Source organism: Ptychodera flava, chromosome 7, assembly GCF_041260155.1.
Source record: "Ptychodera flava strain L36383 chromosome 7, AS_Pfla_20210202, whole genome shotgun sequence".
Taxonomy (NCBI): Eukaryota; Metazoa; Hemichordata; class Enteropneusta; family Ptychoderidae; genus Ptychodera; species Ptychodera flava.
Genome location: NC_091934.1, coordinates 40,243,131 through 40,264,542, shown reverse-complemented (window position 1 = coordinate 40,264,542; position 21,412 = coordinate 40,243,131). Strand labels below are relative to the sequence as shown.

Here is a 21,412-nt window from a genome sequence, read left to right as displayed (position 1 = left end):
CGCACATGTATACGTCTTGCAGCATGCCTCGCACGAGTGATAGCTCGCATAGAAGTACAGCTCTCGTCATCGTACGATTTCAGAAAAACGACAATATGGTAATTGAATATCGTAATTTAACTAAGTTAAAACAAGAAACGGTCCTAGGAAACGATAAAAGGAAATGTTCTTAACGTATTTTAAGACCTTAGAATAGTTCAATGTCGTATAATAAGAGGCTCTCATCAGCCACCCGGATCAGCCAACAGTCCCAAAAAATTCCTGGGGCCATGCCACGCCCTGCCCGGGCAAACGTCCACGGTCGCTGGCTGAATGACCTGCGAATGATTTTATTTTGTTCTCCTCTGTTCAAAAACGTACTGTTACTGTGTTTCAGAGGATACAGAACTTTGGGAGAGGAGGCTGACATTCTATTCTGGTACAATGTGTGCGTTATATACGGGTTATTCAAACTGAAGTTGGCAGAGCCGGATGCGCACCCTGCACAAGGTCACACAGGAACTCCCGGTACCGATGTAAAATCAAGACGACACTATATGCACTTGGCTCACTTCTGTAGGCAAATAACTATCAAAATTGAGGAACTTGAAGTAATAAAATTCAGCTGATTGCCGCATTAGCGGCAAGGTGATTGCGAAATCGAAGCAACATATTTTGGCAATGACGGTTTTGATGCTGAAATTTCACAAAACTGTCACTTCTATATCAAAAGATTGTGTAATCACTTTGATTTGAAAGTAATATAAAACACTATGTCAGTTAAGCTTGGTTGCGTTTCGCTGTCTTTTATCTATGTAATGGTTGTCGATCTATAAATGTATTACGTTCTGTATAGAGAGACTCGGGTATAACAAGGCATGCCAGTTCATAAGGATCATGAGAATATTGTTTTTCTGTTTTTCTTTACTCAAGTTACAATTTCTTTGGATGTGTTAGCCGATTTTGAAAGTGATAGAAAGTGTTAAAATGTACATGAAAATTAAAATTAAGCGTTCGTGACACATAACATGGGCTTTCTCGAGTTGAAGCCCCCAGTCTTACTGCTTTTGTGTTGCTGAACCGGGCTTATACTCGGACGAGTACAGCATCCCTCAACTAAAATATTCATGGACTACCAGCCATTGTCACTGGACTACCAACTTCAGAAAATGGTAGCCCAAGTAGACTACCAGCGTAAAAAGTTAATTTCGAGCCCTGTTTGTGTCATGAATTCTTTAAAAAATAAGTAAACAACAGAATCAAACCAAAAGGTTAGTTTGCTGTTGGGCCGGGTGTGCACGGGGACGACTTTGCAGTGAGGCCGGCCGGGATCTCCCTTGTGTTCGAACTTCTACCATGCCTGGAGCGCCATTAATGTTGTGCTCGCATCTAGCCGGTAATTGTACTACGGTAGTCCTTATGAGGATTAGATACCCGTTACGTTTGATATTATTTGGAAATACTTTTAAATTTACTAAGTAAGACTTTTATACTGTATTCAAGATATAATTTGTTCCTTTCTGAGCATTTTCAATTACGGCAACGATATGCGAAGTTGATGGGCTGTACATGTATTGCCTATCCTGTACATACAGCGTAGCCCGGCCGTACACCAAACTTCGTTTGAGTAGACGGAGTAGAAGCAGTCCCGTCATTTATTTTCAACGAAATTTTCATAATAGCCTACTGCATAATGGAAGAAACGACTAGTCCAATGATTACGTTGGTGAAATATTGAATTTTTATTGATATATGTTTTCTCTCTCAATTCATTCAGCAAACTTGATCTCCGTACCGTCGGTCACAACGTGCATTGCCTAGCATGAAGCTTACAATCGACTGCCTCCATCGTTAGTTTAGCTGTTCAAGACGTTTGTTTGCACGGCTCATTATAGTCGGAACAATCTGTAAACACTTACATATTTATATCTTTCCAGTATTTCGCCGAACTTTTGCGCGTCTTTGGCTGAGTCTCCAGTTTCGATTGACCATTGGCTGGTCCCCGCCTCAGTGACAAGCACAAAGAGGCAGGTAACGGGAAACCGCCATGTATCGAATTACGAAATCTGATTGGTTGAATCATGGGGCGCTGTCATTGGCTGTTCAATTTTACTTGGAAGTAAAGCTAAAATTATCACAGTTTCATGATGCGAACGTGGCTAGAATTTAACAAAGAATTTAATTACCATTCTTACAAGTTTTGAAATATTGGCAGCTACCAGATTAGACTATAAAGCACGCCACAAAAAATGATACACTATGTGCGGGCATGCGCAATTAACAACTTCCGGGAGACCAAAAACTGTCTCATTTCAAAATGGCGGTTTGCCGGTATCTGCGTCTTACTACGTGTGCTGCGTCTAGTCAAGTCACGTGAGACGCAGTGATCAGCGAAGATTGACCAGACCTTTTCAAAGAGCATAGGTTTCTATGGACGCCACAGTAAAACGAAACTTGCGTCACAGTCCCTCTATCCATAGAGCGACTGTGCTTGCGTAGATTGACGGTGGTGTCATTACGTTTGGTCTTGTGTGTCAAGAAAGCCTGACTTCTGGTCCGGACAAAAAGTCATTTTTCACTCCTTTTACTGTAATTGTTCACGTTTTGTGAGGCGGGCTGGGAGTGCGAACCATGCGATTCAGTACCTATTAGGCTACTAACTCAGTAAAGATTCATTTCCGGGTCACATCTTACAAGCTTTGATAAAGACCCCCTAGCGTAATGGTCGGCCACCTTATCCGTGAGTGAATTTGACGGGTCTCTTTTTGAGTGACCGGATTATGATAGAAAAAATATCAAGTCTGCTGGGGTGCCTAGCGGAATGTAGGCAAGTAGTTAATGGATTCGGTGAGTTGGTTCAGAAATCGCTGACCACTTGAAGGATTCGGTCAGTGGGTTCAGAAATCGCTAACTAGTTAAAGGATTCAGCAAGTGGGTTCAGAAATCGCTAACCACTTGAATGTAAGTGAGTTGATTCAGAAATCGCTAACCAGTTGAAGGATTCAGCGAGTGGGTTCAGAAATCGCTGACCACATGAAGAATTCAGTGAGTGGGTTCAGAAATCGCTGACCACATGAAGAATTCAGCGAGTGGGTTCAGAAATCGCTAACCACTTGAATGTAAGTGAGTGGGTTCAGAAAACGCTGACCACGTGAAGGATGCAGTAAGTGGGTTCAGAAATCGCTAACCACTGGAATAATTCAGTGAGTGGGTTCAGAAATCGGCAAGCCGAATGTGGATGACTGGTGGAAAAATTAGGTCAGTGGTGTAAGAAAACGAATGTTAATTTTGGCATGCATTACGCGCCATAAGTGCCCAGTCACAATCATGTTGCTCGGAGGTGCACTTCAAAAGGTGCACATCCCTTCCACAACCACACACACACACACACACACACACACACAACACACACACACACACACACAGGCACAGATACACACATGTGTTTGTGTATTGTGTATGTATATATATATATATATATATATATATATATATATATATATATATATATCGGCAAGAGATTCATCCGCTTGTTAATCAACTTCCAAAAAAAGATCTTACATAGAAACACAATGTGAGTTACAGTTTCACGAAGAATATGCCCTGTATAATCTAATCATGTGGTCAATTAAGTTTATTACCGTGACAAAAGATATCTATTATTCGCAAAGATTACAAGTTAGCGTAAAGTTAAAATCCTCCAGCTGAATCGGATTACATATCACTTTAAAAATAGAGAAGATTATCAGAAACAAATTATCAAGAGGGCACTCTAATATGCATAGGCATACATGTTCATAGCTATACGTGATAGTACCATGCCTTTTGGCCTTTTGATCAAAATACATAAAACCGTTCAACAACATGTGAAATATGGAAAACAACCTTAGAAAGAAAGAATTTCAAATTATAATCTTTAAAGCGTTTCTGGCGATAATGCTGAAAATACTTTGTCAAGCTTTACAGGTATTATGTTTTTGTTGAATTGACAGGTGATTGTATATAATAATTCTTGGATGTTAAACTTTTTTGCCAACTCAACCGCAGCAAGGTTTGTTAAGACGGTGTGTAACTTTACGAGTGTATTATCAGGCAGGTGATGAATAAGGGTGAGGAACAATGATTCTGCTATTTCTGCTTTGTCGGCGATAAGTGGTAGTACAGAAGTCTCGCCAATGATTGAACGGGCGTTTATATAACCAACAATTTCGTCTCTTTCATTGACCGACACATAAGTAACACTTCCAGAAGTCTTGCACCACAATTTAAGGAAATTTGCCCTATTAAATGTTACAACGTTTGCGTCATAATTGATAAGGCTATCAAAAGACACACTGCTTAGCGGAAGAATCTTAAAGTTTGATGATGGAAGCGTGCCTACACTTGGCAATGCATCTCGATCAACCAATCCCCGGACACAGGATACTTGGTAAGAAATTAGCTTAAAACCAATTTCAGTATTAACTTCTTTGCGACGTTCGTCAACAGAGTTAATACCGATATTTCTATCCCCAGCGTGTTTGAACCTCTCCTGGAAAATTCTGCGTTGAATGCCTTGTTTTCTGTGACCTTTCTTGGTTATACTCATCGCAAAGTATGCAAAATCGTCGTCGATGTTAATCGCCATTCCTGTACCTGTTGGTGAAGACAGCACACAGTGATAAAAGAGAGAAAAAAACCAAAAACAAAACAATTCCAGGCTTTAAAAGGTCGAATAGCATGTGGTAAATGAATTAAATATGTTTTCTCATTTTTTTTGTTTTGAATTAAGTGTCAACGATTGATACAGCTCTGTCTACTCACAGTATCAGAAATGTGTTCACAGGGATGACTTCAGCCAGAAATAAAACCATTTCATACCGGTATGAACCAAAATATTGCATGAAACCATCGCGAAAATGAATCAATGGTCATGACCATTTATTCATTCTCGCGTTAGTTTCATTTATCGTGTCTAAAACCAGGGTCGAATATATACATGGTCATCCATTCATTCAGTATCTTTCAACATGTCAAACAATATTATCTCGTATCAAACAAAATTCATGAAAAATGGCCGACTTTGTCCCTTTAAAATACTTCATAAATATACTTTATTTAGTAAAGAACGTTTAGGCTGATTTTAAAGACTTCCATATATCATAACAAACAGATTAAAACAAGTTAACATGATGGGAACTTATTTGGGATAATTTGATGTTTATATTTTTCAAATTTCTAAAAAGTATTAGGCGCCCTATAGCTGAATGTTTCAATATAACAAATGACTTATAAAAACAAGTATGTAAGTTAAAAAGAAAAGCAGAGGAGATTACATGTGCAGATTAAATCGATATTACTTCATCATCCAATTATCCCAAATTAGTTCAAATCGTGTTAGTTATAAAATGATATGCTTTTACTATTAATATGATAGAAAGTCATGCGATTTCAATTATTTGGTAATGCTTCTATATATGACACCTGTTAACCATTGTAAGTCGTCTAAATCATTTATTATCGTTCTTAATATAACATTAATTGGCTTCATATGTGTGGTGCATTATTTGTGATTTGTATTGGTTATTAATACCATACTGTAATGTTCACTGTTAAAAACACGTGTACAAAATGTTTACTTGTTGATTTAGACAGAACGCCTCTTTACGGATGAGTTTATCTTTAGAAGATTCCCCTAGATGATAGGCAGGAAGGCATCAAACATAATAGCAAAATATCACAAACACAACAAAGCTAATAAAATCACAGAAACAAAGAATAATATGACAAAATTATAAAAATGCCACAAAACACACAAATTAAAACAGCACCCTTGCAGAAGATGTCAGATTCATAACAACCTTATCACCAAACAAAATAAACATTTTATAACTGCATACCTAACGAAGACTTAAAATTGTTTCAAACATCTAATCATCCCAACAGCATTTAACTTTTACATAAAACTAACATGCGATGCACATCTGGAAAAACGACACTTCGATATATGATGACACTTAAACTTGGCTTTAATTGAGAATGATCATGTTGTTCGAAGTGAGGACATTCGTTGGGATTTTGATTTCTTGTGATTGTCTATTTTTCTGATTTTTTTGCAATGATTGGTTGTTTTGGAAACAGATTCTTTAATGTTGTTTTTTTTAAGTTCATACCAGTTTCCTGTCTGGCTTGTATGCTTCTCTTAGTTCTGATTTATGGATTATATTGATGTGGAAAAATAGACTCTCCTACTTGGTTTGGTTTACTACTTTTTGTTCCACTTGCCTTCTTGCTTAACGTTCTTTTACACTGATGATGTGTTCTATTTTTAGTTTTAGTATAGTCTACTTCATGTCAAGTTCTGTGTAAAATAGTCTTTGTTGTTGCATGTCTTTGTTGTTTAATGAGGCCGTTCAATATTGCACTAGAATGACATGGCATTCTGTGCAAGAACCTGAATGTATTAGTTTCTTTCACGTGTTTGTAAGTCATATACGGAAGTCTGTAAAATAAGCCCAAACGTTCTTCACAAAATACAGTATATTTATGAAATATTTTAACACATTCAGGTGCCCAACAAACCTATTAAACTAGACTTACAGTGTTAAATGGTCTTTACTATAAAAAGGTTTTTAGCATATTTTCCATATTTTGAAAAATAAATGATAGATTCCTAGTGCTAAAAATATACCAGAACCTTATTCATATTAGAAAATATTAAGTAATGGGGCATTAATTTTGTAGCAATGTTTCATTTATGCAGATGATCATAAATTTTTTGTAAAACATTGAACCACCAAAAATGTTCCTTTATCACTGAAATAGATTGTTTTGGTGTATGCCGTGAATGTCATCTGTAGGAATTTTGGCAGCCACATTGGACTTATGAAAATTATCAAATTCCTATGTTAAACATTATACCTCCAAAATGATTCCCTGTGCCAAATAAGTTATGTTAGACTTTAAAATCACTGAAATAGCTTGTTAACCATGTGACATATAGCCAATAATACAGTTTTGTCAGACGACTGCCGGTCATATTTAATTTATGCAAATTAGACATATTTTCCCAAGGCAGATTCGAGTAAACTTTTAGTACATTGATCTGGGTACCTCTCTCAAATGTATTCTGAAGAAAAAAATTCTGTTGCAATTTGTGGTGGGTTGGAAGGTAAATGTCGTAGATTTACTTGACTAATAGTTTATCGCATCACCATGAACACATCGGTAGCCGAACAACAACTTTTGAATCTAAGACTAGAAACTTCACCAAGTGGAAAGCAGGCAAGAGCAGTTCGACGAAAGCCAGCGACAAGAAAAGCTGGGAAAGGAAAGCTGGCTACCATGAGCAGAATCAAAATGGCTACAGCTCGCCCGAATGGCGGGAAAGGTACGGTCATCGGTAAACCTATACCAATTTCATGTACAAGAATAACGTCGTAAAAAAGATACTTAATTTTTTGGCAATTATTGATGTTGACAACAGCATGGTATGGTCTGTGCATTTCTATCCTCTTCCCTTCATATTGGTGTTGCAAAGAATAATTAGCATAGCAATTGCATGAAGATACAGAGACTTAAGGTTGCAAGACAAGAAATTGACCTTTTTAATCTAACAATTCTCTAGTGGTTAATAAGCTCAGACCCCCCCCGTTGATTATATATTTTCTGAAAGCCTAGATATAGGAAAACATTTTGGTAACCACAGTGTCACCATTGTTTACATAACTATCACATGACAGGCAATTTGCATAACCTTTCAAAAATCGGTTTTCCCTATGTTTTGTCTCAATACTTCAAAATATCCGACTCAAACTTGCTGGAATGCAAGCTGTTACAACGCTCTTCCAAAGAGTGTCTCAGATTTTTTTATATCTTGCTTAGTTTTTTTGGAGCAATCAACAAGCGTTAAATTCACCGCTCTGGAAGTTTTTCTGGCCTAAAAATTGTTTACGAAGGTTTAAACAAATTCTGAGACAAACTTTGAAAAATCCTAAGAACAGTTTGCACTTACACAAATTTCAGCAACATATCTCAAAGCATTGAAACAAAACACAGGGAAAACCAATTTTTGAAAGGTTACGCAAATTACCTGTCACGTGATAGTTATGTAAACAATAATGACACTATGATAATCAAAATTTACCTCTATATCTAGGCTTTCCGAAAATATATAATTTACGGGGGTTTTGAGCTTATTAACAGCTAGAGAATTGTTAGCTTAAAAAGGTCAGTGTCTTGTCCTGGAACCTTAAGCCGACTTATTTCCGCAGTACTCACTAGTTTACACATGCAGTGCAGTTTAATATACAAATATGGTATGGTATTTGACTGTAACGTAATTAGAAGTCCTACATGTGTTAATTGCATTGATAGCTTGGTTACTTAGCCTTCAACGAGATATGAAGCCCACTTAAAATGAGAGATGGCTGTCTATAAATCAGATTTAAATCTCTTTACAAGTAACAGAAGTTAGCAGGAAGCAGGTGCTTTAAGTAAATGGTTCTCAATATCCTTATTGTCTTTCAAGCAGTTGAGTTTACGAGCGTTTTTTTTTCATCACAGAATGAAGACTTTCTATTGGTTGATATTTTGGTAAAAAACAATCGTGGCCCTAAAGCTTGGTTCTGTTTGGAAACTTGAACTCACCAACAATCTCGTCACCTTTCTTGGCAACAAAGAAGCCCTCTGGGTCCAAGAGGCGTAACGTTTCAAGATACTCGACAGAATAGTTCCAATCTTCTGCCACTGTAAGGGCGCTTATTGCTTCCATGTCTTCTTTTGTGGCAATGTGAACTTTGACATCGGAACTGAAAGAAAGGCAAGTGTTATAATCGCAATCATACCAATCAGTAATCCATTACACTAAGTCTAAATTCGTAATACACTAGTTATAAACATAGACAAAAAACAGCACAGAATAGACAGAAAAGCACCGGTACACACAACAAAGTCAAATTTTGAAAGAAAGATATATGGACCTCTGGCCAAGAGGTCAAGAAGTGGTGTCAGGTGTTTCGAAAATAGTAAGCGCATCCTGTGCTACACGTAGCACCTGCCATATATCAATCTGCAAGTCAAATAGGTAGTGGTCACCAACTAAGGTCCAATGTCACTGATGCTATCAGCGGTCATTTGTCGAAGAGAGACGTTGTATTCATCTACCAGCCTACGATACCTGCCAAAAAGGCGTTTGAATGTATTAGGCCAAAAGAAAAATGTTTTGTTTCCGGTGATCGTGGGTGTCATGTGAAAACATTCATGTCGCGACCTTTTCTAAGTTTCAAAATTTGAAAAAATAATAATCATGGAACTAGCAGAAAATAACATGACATCTACATGTGAAATCATGTTATGGATCAGTTGATAGTTCAATAAGTATTCTTAAATATTCCTCAGGTTTGTTTTTTTCAGTAGCAGCAAATTTACTTTATGGCGGCCATGTTTCAATTCCCTGAAAATAGGCGGTGGCCATTTTTCATTTAAAAAGGGAAACATAGCTTCAAAAACACTGTCTTCCCATTTTACAGAAATACTAAAAGTTCTAGTACGCACCTGAATTGCATTCCTATAGAATGATTACTAAGCAAATTCAACTGCAAGTGCATGAGGCTGCGTGCGTGAGCGTGTACATGCTCAGTTCGCTCCTGCAATCTTCTATATTTTCTCGATTATTTTGCGTCTGCAACCGCAATGGTGCTGTGTAAAGATTGTGGTACATCCCAGGGTGTTACTCTGTGCCAAGGTGACTTGGATTTGTGTGCGTCATGCAACACAAAGCGATTTCATGCTGATCCAGTGGTGCAAGACGAAGTCTTAGTAAACAATGGCGGTGCTGACGTGTGTTTCGACCCTTTGTTACCAAGTGCAATGACCAGGCATCGGGGTTTGAGAAGTTCCAGCTCACAGCATGAGAAGGTTCATTCTGACGGTAATATAATAATTAACGAACTACTGTGCTTCGCAGTGAACAAAATGGACATACTGCCGTTTGAAGTCATCGTAAAGTTGTGAGTAGACGCATTTGATGCTCGTGACATTGACGCCGCCAAACGGTTACTATATGACATGTGTGGAGATTGTAGTTCGCATCGATTTAAACGTCGACAGGGTCTGAATAAATCCCAGTCGAACGTACAAGACATATTGACTCTCTTACATGAGATGAGCCAGAAAATATCCATGTTTTGTTGCAAAGGACCTGTCAAAATTACCTCCCGTTAACTTTGATCATATTGACGTGTCTACACTGTTGTCACAGATGAATCAAGTGAAGCTAGACATTGACAGTCTAAAACAGGGCATTGACAGTATGTCAAGACTTTATTTGACTACATCTAACGATATACGCGAACTTAAAGCTAAAATGTGTGGTTTAAGTCCAGAAAAGTGTACGACGGCAGAATCAGGCAGACCAAAATCTGATCTCTCCGTGGATGATTCCGACATGTCTATTCAGAGTAAATTGCCCATTGTTGATGCTCCTGACGGCGATCAACCACCTGGTGATAGCATGTCTTCGGTTGTATGCGAATGTGGTGTTAATGAGCACGAAAACCCTGCATTGCAGCAACAATTGACATTGCCAACTGAAAGCAGCCAGGATCAGATGGCCTCTGCTAAGGAAATGCCTGAAGATGGTGATAATGATGGTTTCACAACCGTGACATATTCGCATCGAAGGCGCAGACATCTAAGTTATGCAGATGTTTGTTGTCACGAGGGCATGCGCGTGTATAGTTTATTATTAAACACATAACTTCCCTCTGAAGGGAAGAAAAGGGTTACAAAAACAAAAGAGGAAGTTACTCAAACGAAACCAAAAGTGTTTCGAAGTAATAATACGAAAAGAAATAAATTCAAACCAAAAAAAAACCCAAATCAAATGATGATTACATTTCTGATAGGCGTTCCATTCTCAATTTCATACATGTAGATATGTATTGTGCTAGAGGAATTGATATGCTAGTATTTTCATTATGAATTCAAATTTGTTAGGCATATCATAAATGCGGTATTATATTTTGCAGCTGCAGCAAACAAGAGATTTCTTTGGCTGGTGTAAACTTTGCAAGAAATGATGAAATGTTGTTCATCTTCTACAAATTTACTATCGCAAAGTTCGCAGATTCTTTCATGTACCGGAATTTTATTGTGGCGTCCTGTTTCAATTTTTAATGAATGATTACTTAATCTAAATTTGACAAGACTGTCTCGGAGATCATATTATTGATAGTAGTAATGTAATTTTCAAGCTCGATACTTTGTTTAAATATTCTGTATGTTCTCAATTTATTTTTTGCATCTTTATTCGTTCTTTTATCATCTTGGATTTCTCTTTCCCACAATTCATCGTATGTGCCTTTAAGTTTGCCATAAATTTTGGTCGATTCAGACCTAGTGATAATGTGATCGGAATAAACAAGTTGCATTTCCCCGATATTAGTACAGATTGACTCAATCTTACAATACCACTTGCTTTTCAGAGTTTTGTTAACAAGGAATGCTTCCTTTAACAGACAGTGTTCGCTATTATTAAGTCTATTAAAGTATTTGATCATCTGTTTTTGAATAAAATTTCGATGGGATAACGACCAAGTTCACTGTATGTTGCAAGTTTCGATGTGTTTCTTGAAATTCCCAATAAGAATCGGCAAAAGCTGAGGTGAACGTCTTCTATAGCTGATTTGGAGGTACACTCGTGTTCCCATACCTCACAACCATACACAAGAATGGGTCTGATAAGTTTATCAAATAATGATTGTGCTAATGGGACATTTAGATTTCTACCGATTTTTTCTTTTAAAAGGTACACTGCTTTCATACCCTTTTTCTTCAGATTTTCCTGCCCTGTTTTAAATTTTCCATTTGCACTTAAGACAAAACCAAGGTAGTTAAATTGTTTAACTATTTTAAGCTCCTTGCCCCCAATAAGAATACGTGATTATCCAATATCTGTTAGACTTATTAAATATCATAATATTTGATTTATCCGTGTTGACCGTTAAGTGCCATTTTGTAGTGTACATGGCTAATTTGTCCAAACAATTTTGTAGTCCTTTTTGGACTTTGACAGAATGACGATGTCGTCAGCGTAGAGAAGACAGCTGATGCTAGTCTTATCAAGGGTTGGTGGGTCACACTTTTCATTATCAAAGATGTTTGGAAGGTCATTAATGAACAGGTTGAAGAGTGTTGGACTTAGGTTACATCCCTGTTTTACCCCTACGGTAGATTGGAATTGTTTGGTTAGACCCCCATTAGTTTTAATCTTGTACGTCATATTGCTATACATGGATTTTATAATACTATACATTTTGCCTGTTATATTGTTTCTCAAGAGTTTAACGTAGAGGCCACCATGCCAAACACTGTCAAATGCTTTTTTTAAATCGATGAAGCACGCATATATTTTAGTACATTTTTTACTTTTGTTTGTATTCGAACATTCACTATGATACAGATACTTATTGACAATGGTTTGTAATATAAACATGTTATCGGAGGTACGGCAGTTTTTCCGAAAGCCAAATTGTTGTTCAGTCAGTTTCTTGTTTTCATTCAGGTATTCTGTCAATCTATGATTTAATATACTAGTGAATAATTTTCCTAAACAGCTTGAAATAGCGATTCCTCTATAATTTGAAGGGTTTGTTTTGAAGGGTTTGTTTTGAGCTGATTTATATATTGGGACAATTAGACTAGTATTCCATGATTTGGGCATTACTCCAGAATTAAGGACAACATTAAACAGTTTTCCAAGAGCACTTGTGAGATAGTATCCTCCACATTTAAACATTTCATTGCACAATTTATCTTCTGCAGATGATTTATTGTATTTGAGTTGCCCTATAGCGCGTTGAATTTCATGGTTTAGAATAGGACCGTTTAAGAAGTCGTTTTGTTTATCATAATCTGATTCAAGATTCTCAAGTTCTTCCATAATGTTAGCTTCATTTGTGTTGTAATGAATAATATCTGGATTATAATCGTTGTTAAGCAGCATTTTGAAGTGGTTTAACCAATCAGAAGGAGTTATAGACTCAATTGCAGAATTACTGTCACAATCTTCATTCATTTCGCGTAATAACTTCCAAAAGTGTGATGAATTACCTTTAGAATGTTCTAAATTAAATATTTTCAATCTTTTCATGTCATTTTTCTTACTTTTGATGAGTTTCTTCCATTGTTTTTTCAGGGTAAATGCTCGTCCTCGAATCGAAGGGTCATTAGGGTATTTCTGTAGCAACTTTAATGCGTTTTTAAGCTGGTCACGAAGCTTGAAACAACTATGATCAAACCAGTTATTATTACGTACTTTATTCTTTTTTTCTTAGGTTTAGGGGTGATCTTTCTAACGCATTTATCAGTAAGCGACGTAAGTAACTTTTCAAAGCTACACACCGCTTTATCTGGATCGCTATCATTATTTTCAGATATGATATTGTTTATATAGCTATTTTCTGCTTGTAAAAATTGGGTGAACGTACGTTTTGCATGACTATTCCATATGTATCTTGCCGTAGAGGGTCAAGCTCCTCTCTAAATTTACTCTGCTTGTCTATAATATCGTCAAGGCATTGCGTGTTGACAGAAAACGATAACGATATGGGGCAATGATCGGAGATACTTGTCAAGTTATTGACTTTGAAATAATGGACTGAATCATAAATGGGCTTAGATATTATACCAAAATCAACGACACTACATCCATTAGGGGTAAAACATGTATATCTTCCCATGGTATCCCCTATGGTGCGACCATTTAGAATAATTAGATTACAGTTCAAACACAATTCAATTAATTTCTTGCCGAATTTGTTAACACTGCATTTTGATGCTATGTCGGAATTGTTTCTTATCCTGAAATCATCATTTGTGTAAATATCCGGAATTGGTATATATCGATTATTGACTTCGTCAATCACATCATTAATCGAACCTATTCTGGCATTGAAATCGCCCAATAACATGATATCTCCTCTTGAGGAAAATTTGATGATATCTTTTTCTAGAATATCGAACAGATCCACATTGTTGTATCTGTAACTTGTCGAATTTTCAGGTGGTATGTAAATACAACAAATATATACGTCACTGGTGCTGTTCAATAACTTTTTGTCAATTTTGCACCATATGAAATCTTTTGTATTGCTTTGTGCTACTGTTATATATCTTTTAAACTTACTTTTGTACATAACAGCAACACCCCCTCTCTGTCGTTTCGATCTTACACCTACTAATTTTCTGTCACTCCGAATAAATTCATACTTATCCAAGTTACTAATCAAATTAACACTTGTACTTTCATTGAGCCAGGTTTCTTGTAGACAGATGAAATCCATGGATGAGATGAAATTAGTGAAACATTCGTCTTGCTGTTTCTTGTACAAACCATTTATGTTCCAACTGCCTATTTTAAATGACGGCATAAAACTCAATGAACGATTTCTTTGTCTCATGATCAGATGCAAAAGCAAAAATAGAATCGAATGCAATAATATCCAGAATGAAATCACCGTGAACAAAAAGGAAAAAGTAGTTACCAATATAGTAAGATGGCAATAAAAAATAATGAGGATGTGCGATTAACAATTAGAACGCCAAAATGGAGTAACAACAAATATAAGGGAAAAAGCAAATGGAAAAAAAAACAATGTCTGGTAACTTTGGATTTGAGAATAACGAATATAAATGAATATATCTGTAAATGAACAAGCGTAAGCTTAATACTATTACCAACTGTATGCGTTTACACTTATCACAGTAACTAATTCATTACGGTAATTTCAAAAGCTTCAGAATGAGTTCATAAAATTAAGGAATTAAAAATTTTGCAAACATGTCAGGTGAATTTACCATCGGCGAGCTATCCTCACGCCACTGGTCTCTAAGACGAGAGCGCTGTCCATTCTGATAATCTGTACTCTGCCCATATCGGTAGCGTTTGTTGTCGAGATGACTGCCATATTTTCTATCACCGGTGTAGTAGTTAGGATTGTAAGCATGTCGTCCTTGCTCTCTTCGTTGATCACCCGGGTAGTACTTCATGTCGGTAGATCTCGATGAACGGAGATACGATGTATTAGTGATGTTGTTTGGGTTCCTCAGTCGTAGTTCCTGCTTGATATCTCGCACAAGGCTAGATGTACCCTTGGCGTTGACATGAACGCAGTCTTCTTCGTAATGGTTGGCTGAATTCTGGATCTCAGAGTGGTGTACAATCACGATGTCATTGCTCTCGCTCGTAGTTCCAGCAAGTGCTTTGTTGAATTCATCTGTCTTCTTGTTAAAGGCGCTGTCATTAAGGCAACGCAAGACGTCCGAGAAGACGATTACCGCATGCGGCATATTCGTATTCACGATATTGACAAGTTCGTTAACTTTACTTTGGCAGTATGCTGGTAACGAACCGTTTTTCAAGTCATTACTTCCAAGGTGGAAAACAATTGTATCTACCGTGGTAGACCGGATTCCTGACATCGTACTGACAGCTTCATCGAGTGTTGAAATTCTGATATGATCAACTGGCATTCGAGGAAACATGCGTCGGATAGATAATCGACGTGTGATCGAGTCGCCTACAACAAGTTTCTTCGCTTCTGTTTGGTAATGCAGTGGTCGGCGTATCATCTCTTGGCTTTTGGAGGATGACATTGAGATAGTTGAAGGTATGTCAGCGGTATCTTGTGCTCTGACGTTGTCTGAGTCCTCCCTGCAGTTTTGTTGTTCGGCAAAGTCACTGGGAAATCTGTTTGACGTTTTGATTCCTTGCATATTGTTATGTAATCCGGAATCTCGTTGTTTGACTGTGTGTCTTCGTTTAGGTGTTAAAAAGACAGGTGGTGCACCATCTTGATTCGGTAATTCTTCACAATGATCATATTTATCGCTCAGGTCTTTTAGTTGACATTTCATTGCTTCGATTTTCTGGTTCTGTTCTCATTTTAGGCACTCTATTTGCGATTGGAAGTTGTTTTCAATTTCATTGAGCTTTGCATTAAAGTCGTCCCTCAGTTTTTCTTCCACCTTTATCACTCTCTCGTTTACAAGCCGATCGATGCTTGAAAAACAGTCTTTCAGTTGAATATCTAACGCAGTTTGAGTAGCCAGGATTTTATTGTCAAGCATTTCGGATAAGTTGACCACTGATTTGTTTATTTTTTCACTTTCCTTTTTCATTTTATCGCTATCTGTTTTCAGAACATGGACTGTCTCCTTAATATATTTAAGATCGAGCATGTTCTGCGCTATTATACGTTTGTCTTCGCTGTACAGATCAACAATCTCAGTATATTTTTTCTTCTAGGAGCTGAATACTAGTATCGTAGATCTGCGTTTTCTGCTGCGCGTTTTTCAGGTGATCTGCTATCACAAACTGCGGCGAAGGTAGCTTCTTGCCTACCGGTGTAACATTGTTAAGTGTTTCTACAAGCGATTTCTCAAAGCGGTTTTATCAGAATTCTGCTCACAAAAGTCATCATGACACCAGAATGCAACTGACTTGTTTTGTTTCAGCTTCAGTGTCTGAACTGTGATTGCCGTTGGCGATAGGTAAAAAATCGTCAACATGGTGCTCTTCATTTTGTTCATCTGGATGGATTACGGAATTTAGAGAGCCAAAAAACCTCTCAGCGTCTTCCCTGGTTTGAAAACCTTTGAATAGTGCACTTGGATACCTATCAACGCTTTTATAACACTCTTCCCATGATTCAAAAACGCCTACGGATCTGCCTTTGACTACGGCGTAGAACTTGGACTTACTGTTCTGTTTTCGTTGTCTTTGTTTCCTTTGTTCTGTGTTTATCGGTTTCACTTCGTCTTCACAGGCCAAGTCACGGTCACGGTCACGTAGTCTGCGAGTTCATTTATCTTGAGCCATTTTTATCAGACAGTTTTTGAGTTCTTTACAATCAGGTGTATGTACATTCAGTCATGAAATATTCCAAAGTTACCAAGACAATCGATAAATTATCGAGCGCTCGACACACGCGTCATTTCAAGATGGCGTCGACTATCAACTCACTGAGAGTCGTCGTGCAAAATTGCCAGTGCACCTTCTTTATCAACAAGGAGAAACTTAATCGAGCCAGCACAACCAACGACCCAGGTAACAAGCCGTCGCAAGTATACGCTTGGAAAGAGAAAACACAGTGGTCTTATACCAGCTACACCACAAAAGAAACGTGTATTCGTGAGTAGACTGAGACCGGACACTAATGCTGAAAATCTCATCAGATATATTAAAGATACCATGCATGTCGATGTTGCTGATTGTGAGAGACTTCCGACAAAATACAACTCATACGCTTCTTTTTGCGTCTCTGTTGACTCAGCTACTTTTGTGTCATTGATGTCTCCCGATGTTTGGCCAGAAGGCGTGTTAATACGTAAGTTTTACCAACCTCGCAAATCCTAAATGAACGGTCTTCGTATGGTTTCATATAACTGTCGGTCAGTCAAGAACTCGCTAAAAACTGTTAGAGATCTGTGTGAATCTCACGATATTTGTTTGTTACAAGAGCATTGGTTAACCAGCGATAATATGTCTTATTTATCTACCATTCACAAAGATTTTGATTTTTACGGTGAGTCCCCTATTGATACTAGTGAAAAACTATTGATTGGTCGACCATATGGGGGTGTTGCTATTCTATGGCGTAAGTCCATTGGTCACGCTGTCAAAGTAAGATCTTTTCACGACAGTAGAATCATTGGAATTGAAATCGATTATAGTAAGAGTAAACTGTTAATTCTTTGTGTATATCTACCAACTTGTCGTAGAGAAAACTACGATGAATTTACTGATTGCTTAGCAAAATCCACTCGATTGTTCAAGCGAGTGATTGCTACTGTAGTATGGTTATTGGTGATTTTAATTCAGATCACAATTCCTTATTTGGTTCGTCATTACATAATTTCTGTAATGACTATAATTACTGTATTTCCGACAAGCTCTTTTTGCCTGATAATTCCTTTACATATGTTAGTGATATGCATGGCTCCACGTCATGGTTAGATCATTGTATATCTACCTATAGCAGTCACCAATGTATAAAGTCTATGGAAATCTTGTACGACATGATGTTATCAGATCATTTTCCACTTAGTATTACATGCAATGTTGCTATCTTGCCATCGTGTGACTCTAGTAGCACAGATATTCCCTATTGCAAACCAGTGTTGAATTTAACCTGGTCTAGGGTCAGCATCAAACAACGTGACTTGTACACTGCTGTCTCAGACAGACTTCTTGCTGATATTAATATTCCTACTGATTCACTATGCTGTAAAGATATTAACTGTAAAGACAAGAATCATGCTGACTGTATTTCTGATTTTTACGACAATATCATTAATAGTTTACATTTTGCTGGCACTCGAATTAGCTCAAGTGCAGAAAATAGTAAAGGATGTGCAGTTGTTGGTTGGAATGACCATTTAAAAGAGAGTCATGAAATTGCCCATGACGCATTTAAATTATGGCGTGAGTCTGGTAAACCCAAGCATGGTCCACTGTATGATTTTAAACGTTGTACTCATGCTCGTTTTAAGTATGCGTTACGGGCGTGTCGAGCTAATGAAGAGCAAATGAAAACAGATGCTATGGCCAAAAATCTTTTTGGTGGAAATCACAAAAAAATTTGGCACTCCATTAATAGTAAAAAGTGTTCGTCCAGGCCTAACAATGTGGGTGGCTGTACTGGCGAAGCTAATATTGCTGATATGTGGCGTAACCATTACTATGGCGTTTACAACTCAGTGAATACGACACATGACCAGAAGTCTGAGTTAGATGTTGTTGAAAAGTGTACTCTCGAAATTGATTTCATTGTTTACCCCAGTGACATTAGTTATGCCATAGGGAAACTACAGGCTGGTAAATCTGTTGGCCCTGACTATCTCTCAGCTGAGCATTTTATGTATGCTAGCAGTAAAGTTTCCATTTTACTCAGTATGTGTTTTACGGCGATGTTTGTGCATAATGTTGCCCTAGTCGCCTTTCCGATACTGTTTTAGTTCCCATCATAAAGGACAAAAACAACAATATCAATGACAAAAGTAACTATCGTCCGATTGCAGTTTCGACAGTTGCTTCTAAGCTTATGGAATTAATTTTACTTAGAAATATTGAATGTTCTCTTGAAACGTCACATTACCAGTTTGGTTTCAAATCTGGTCACTCGACCGATATGTGTGTCTTTGTACTTAAAGAAGTAATCAATTACTATAGAAAGCATGGTAGTAATGTCATTGTCACTTTCATGGACGCCTCCAAGGCATTTGACAGAGTCAACCACTGGGTTCTCTTCAAAAGTTGATTGATCGCAAAGTACCAGTGTATTTTGTCAGATTTCTCCTGAGATGGTATCGAACTCAACAGACTTTTATTCGCTGGGGTGCATGTACCTCCAGTGGTTTTACTGTCTCCAATGGTGTAAAGCAAGGTGGGACTTGTCACCAAAGCTTTTTAATATCTATATTGATCATTTGAGCTTTATGCTGTCTAATTCCAAAACAGGTTGTAACATTGGAGGACTTTTCGTCAATCATTTAATGTATGCTGATGATATTTGTCTGATTAGTCCTTCTGTCAAGGGAACTCAGAAGTTAGTCAATATTTGTAGTGACTATGGTGATACTCATGATATTTTATTTAATACAAAAAGACCAAATGTATGTGTGTGAGATGCGATTCTTCTATGATTCGTCACATTCCTTCTGTGTATCTCAATGGAGTTAAATTAGTCACAAAGAAGACACGTTTGGGTTTTGTTCTCAACGATCACTTTCGTGATGATGACGATATCGAGCGACAGATGAGATGCTTTTATATATCAGCTAATATGCTTATGAGAAAATTTTCTCGATGTACCTTTGAAGTCAAGAGTGTTCTTTTCAAAACATATTGTTATCAATTGTATGGCGGTCCAATTTGGATGAAATATTCTGTTAATATTATGAGGAAATTGAAAGTTGCTTACAATAATGCTGCTCGTCTTTTATTGGGTTATGATAAACGTAGTAGTGCAAGCTCTATGTTTATATCTAACAGAATCAATAACTTTGATGCCTTGCTAAGAAGGCAAATTTATGGTTTAAAGCAAAGACTTCTGAGAAGCAGTAATGATATTGTACGATGTGTGTATGACTCATTATATTTAATCTCCGAAATGATAAAGTTATGGAACAAGCTTCTTTTTGTATAACTTAACCAAGCTGTGTATATTTATCACCAGATTTTCTTTTGTTGTTATATGGACAATGAGTCCGAAATAAAGTCTATAATAATAATATCAATCATATACCAAAGCAATATGAAATGCTCCACCTCATAATTACCTTTGCATCCACTTTAACAGTGATGTGATAAACAGTTTCAAAGAAGAATTTTTGACCAAAAGTGGCAAAAAATGGCCAAAAATACAAATACGCAAATTTCACCATGATTTCAATGGATCCTATTTTGGTCATCCTTGCAAACCTGTAAAACAAATTATAAAGAAATAGGACCATTGGTTTCAGATAATTTTTCGACAAAAATGAAAAAAATAGAGAAAAAAATCATTAAAAATAGGAAACAGTCGAAATTGGCATCACATCGATGCGGTCAAACCTGTGTGCCCTAAGGTACTTAATAACAAAGAATGAAAATGATCACATGAGCAGTTCCTGAGTTCTTGATTTTTGACTTTTTTCACATTTTTGTACCTCATATTTATGAGACCAACAAGTTCATTTTAACAACGACACATCTACACCACATATGACATCACTACACGAAAAATCAGCTTAACACATGTGCAGCGGGTTCAGGAGTATTGATATGGATGGACAAACATTCATACATACAGACAGACATACAGACATCTCACATACAGACTTTTTTCAACTATATAACCTCCCAGTTGCCATTTATGTATGGCAAATGGGAGGTAAAAAGAAATTCGCATGACCGCATCAATTTTGAATCCATCCAGGACAAGAAAAATATTATTTTATTTTCTGGCCTTGCCAGTGATATAATTCTTAAATATTTACCTATGCACAAATTCTGTAGTATTGTATCCACAGCAGATTCCATTGACATCGCATTTACCAGTAAAAGCCAGTCTTGTGTAATCTGACCGTGTCAATGTCTGTTGACTTTGTCAGAGACCTCACAGTTGAAACTTGGTCGTAATGACGATTTTAGACGCAAGCTGATCGCCTACTTATGCCTTCCAAAAGCTTCGCGGTCAAAAAGTGACAATTATCGTAATAAAGAAATGTGTCTCACCTACTCATTGCACCATTTAAATGAAACGCTGACTTTGCTTAAATTATACTATTCGTAGGTTATGTATAGCTGGCGTCTCTACCGATTAAAAGATAGTGACCAAGACTAAGACAGTACCATAAGAAACTCACACATTATTGTTCTCCATGATAAATAAAATGGAACGGCTGCTCA

General features: G+C 37.1%; 1 protein-coding gene across 1 annotated transcript in view; it reads right to left on the bottom strand.

Annotated features, from left to right (window-relative positions):
* Positions 1-3,558: 3,558 nt before the first annotated feature.
* Positions 3,559-21,412, bottom strand: part of LOC139137542 (uncharacterized) — a 33,827-nt gene continuing 15,973 nt past the window's right edge. Inside the window, exons 3-4 of the mRNA XM_070705702.1 lie at positions 8,608-8,768; positions 3,559-4,614 (exon numbers count right to left, since the gene is read on the bottom strand). Of these exons, the coding sequence (XP_070561803.1) occupies positions 3,896-4,614; positions 8,608-8,768 (880 nt within the window). The 3' untranslated portion in view covers positions 3,559-3,895. The remainder of the gene's footprint in view (positions 4,615-8,607; positions 8,769-21,412) is intronic.